The sequence below is a fragment of the Parus major genome, chromosome 21, assembly GCF_001522545.3.
Source record: "Parus major isolate Abel chromosome 21, Parus_major1.1, whole genome shotgun sequence".
Lineage (NCBI taxonomy): Eukaryota > Metazoa > Chordata > Aves > Passeriformes > Paridae > Parus > Parus major.
The window spans coordinates 160,669-162,901 of record NC_031789.1 but is presented as its reverse complement, the minus strand read 5'-3'; the positions used below and the strand labels follow the sequence as shown (position 1 = coordinate 162,901).

Here is a 2,233-nt window from a genome sequence, read left to right as displayed (position 1 = left end):
TTTTCCCGGCTCGGCCCGTGCGGGGCTCGGGGGGATTTTCCCGGCTCAGCCCGTGCCGGCGGCTCCGGGCGCGGTGTCCAAAGGTCGCTCTCGCCGCGGCGCTCGGAGCCGCCGACCCCCGACACCTCCGCTCCCCTGCGGTTCTTGCTGGATTTCCCACCTGGGGAGGTGTTCTGGTGGCATTCCGGAGCAGCTCGGGGGGGCTCTGAGGGGGCTCGGGGGGTTTGTCTTGCTCTGACGTCCTGTTTTCTTTCAGATGAAGGATCTGCCTGGCTTTGGGACACGGCAAAGGCGGGGGGCAAAGGACAGGACCCTTAAATTCTTTCCCTAAAGCTTAGCCCGATAGGTATATAAGATCAATAGAGCTTAAACCGGGGTTGGCTTTTAGTCTAAGCTTGGGTTTGGTTTAATTTGTCTTTATTTTATTATTTTTTACGGTTCTTTTATTCATTTCTTTGCTTTTTTGGCCTCTTTTATTCCATTTTTGGCCTCCGGTGGGGAGCTCAGCAGCAGAGCTTGCACAAATCAATCCCCTGCTGCTTCCTAAACAGATTTTGGGGGATTTTGGTTTGAGGAGGGGGAACCCGTGCACCAACCTGCTATGTTTTGGGGGGGCTTCAGCCCCTCCCTGGTTGGAACACAGTGGGGGGTTGTAGGTATTTTTCAGTCCACCAAGAAGCTGGTGCTGAGTGAGCAAGCGGGACGGGAACGGGCACTGGAATTCCTCCGGAAAAACGCGGCTAACGGACTCTCCGTGGCCAACCTCCTGGCTGGGCTTTCCTCCATCCTCTGCACTGTCAACAGGTGGGGGAAACTGGGAAAAATGGGCTGAAAAATGCGGTAGAAAAGCTTGGGCCAGCCCAGTTTTGCTGAAAAAATGGGGGAATGGGGGGGAAAAAGGGGGATGAAAAGGGGGATGAAAAGCGAGACACTGTGGTTTGGGTCTCGCTTTTGGTGGTCAAAGTCTCCCCACCTTTGGTCTCTGCAGCATCAATAGATGAAGGGGAAAAAGAAGGTTGAGAAGTAGGGGTCACCCCAGTTTTTCTCTCTCTGTGGCCAACCTGATGGCTGGGCTTATCTCCACCATCAATAGATGGGGTAAACAGAGGAAGAAATGGGGTGAAAAAGAGAGGAACAGGGGCTGAGAAGTGGGGTTTCCCCCCCAGGCAGTACCAGTACTCCTGCTGGCTCCTGCTCCTGGGCTTCCTGCTGGATCTGGCTGATGGGGCCGTGGCCCGGCAGCTTGACGCCTGCTCGGCACTGGGTGAGTGCGTCCCCCCGGCCCAGGGGTGACCCGAGGGTGTCCCCCGTGCCCGGTGCCCACCTGGCACCTGCCCCTTGCTGCCCCACAGGTGCCAAGCTGGATGACTTTGCCGATTTCACCACGTTCGGGCTGGGCACGGCGCTGCTGCTGCAGCCGCAGGGTGTGCTGGGGGGGCTGCTGACCCTCGCCTACGTGCTGGCCGTCTTTGCTCGCCTCTGCTTCTTCTCCAGCGGTAAGATGAGCCCCTGGGGGTGGGGAGTTTGGAGCTTTTCCCCCTACATTGAACTCCTGCCACCCCACAGGGATCCCCTTCACCTACCGGGGGCTGCCCTGCCCCTACGCCTCAGCAGTGCTGGCCAGCACCTTCCTGCTCACCGGGGGACACGTGGCCCTGCTCCGCGTCGCCGCGGCTGCCATGGTCCTGTTCATGGCCGACTGCGGCTTCTATCCCCACGACAGGGTGCTGGAGTCACAGCTCTGGAAGAAACTGGTTTATGCTGGAGGTAAGGATGGGGATGAACCTCTCAGGATGGTGGTAGAGGGGGAGGAAAAGCAGATCCCCAAAGATTTTCCTGCTCCATAGGGGTGGTGGCTGTCCTGCTGGCACCGACGGCGGTGGCTGCGGTTTACTGCCTGACCTGGGCCACGTCCTACATCGTCTTCCCCTTCGCCCTCTGGAGCTGCAAGGCCTGAGCCCTCCCTAGAGCCTAGTAAAGCCTTCCTCATCCTCATCCTTATTCTCCTCGTCCTTGCTCCGGGTTCTGCTTCCTCCCTTCCCTCTTCCCACTGAATCTGGGTGGCAGAAGGAGCCTGCTAAGGTGAAAAAAGAGAAAGGCTCCCAAAAATCGCTGTCCTTTGGGAGAAGCAAGGGAACCCCCATCACCCCACACCAACACCAGAGACCTCCAAATCCTTGGGAAATGGGAAATTTACAGTTTGCCCTGAGAAGAGAACCCCAAGCCCTTCTCT

At 57.9% G+C, this 2,233-nt stretch overlaps 1 protein-coding gene across 2 annotated transcripts in view; it reads left to right on the top strand.

Annotated features, from left to right (window-relative positions):
• The window catches only part of TMEM269 (transmembrane protein 269), a 3,012-nt gene extending 1,017 nt beyond the window's left edge, over positions 1-1,995 (top strand). The window contains exons 2-6 of one of the 2 annotated variants that reach the window (XR_001524747.3): positions 257-346; positions 657-804; positions 1,167-1,264; positions 1,353-1,496; positions 1,567-1,739. Coding sequence is in view for 1 of the 2 variants with exons in the window: in XM_015648100.2 (XP_015503586.1) it covers positions 657-804; positions 1,167-1,264; positions 1,353-1,496; positions 1,567-1,767; positions 1,848-1,957 (701 nt within the window). In the remaining variant the exon portion in view is untranslated. Of the gene's footprint in view, positions 1-256; positions 347-656; positions 805-1,166; positions 1,265-1,352; positions 1,497-1,566; positions 1,768-1,847 lie in introns of those variants that run through there. The other variant, XM_015648100.2, reaches the window with a different exon arrangement.
• Positions 1,996-2,233: the final 238 nt, after the last annotated feature.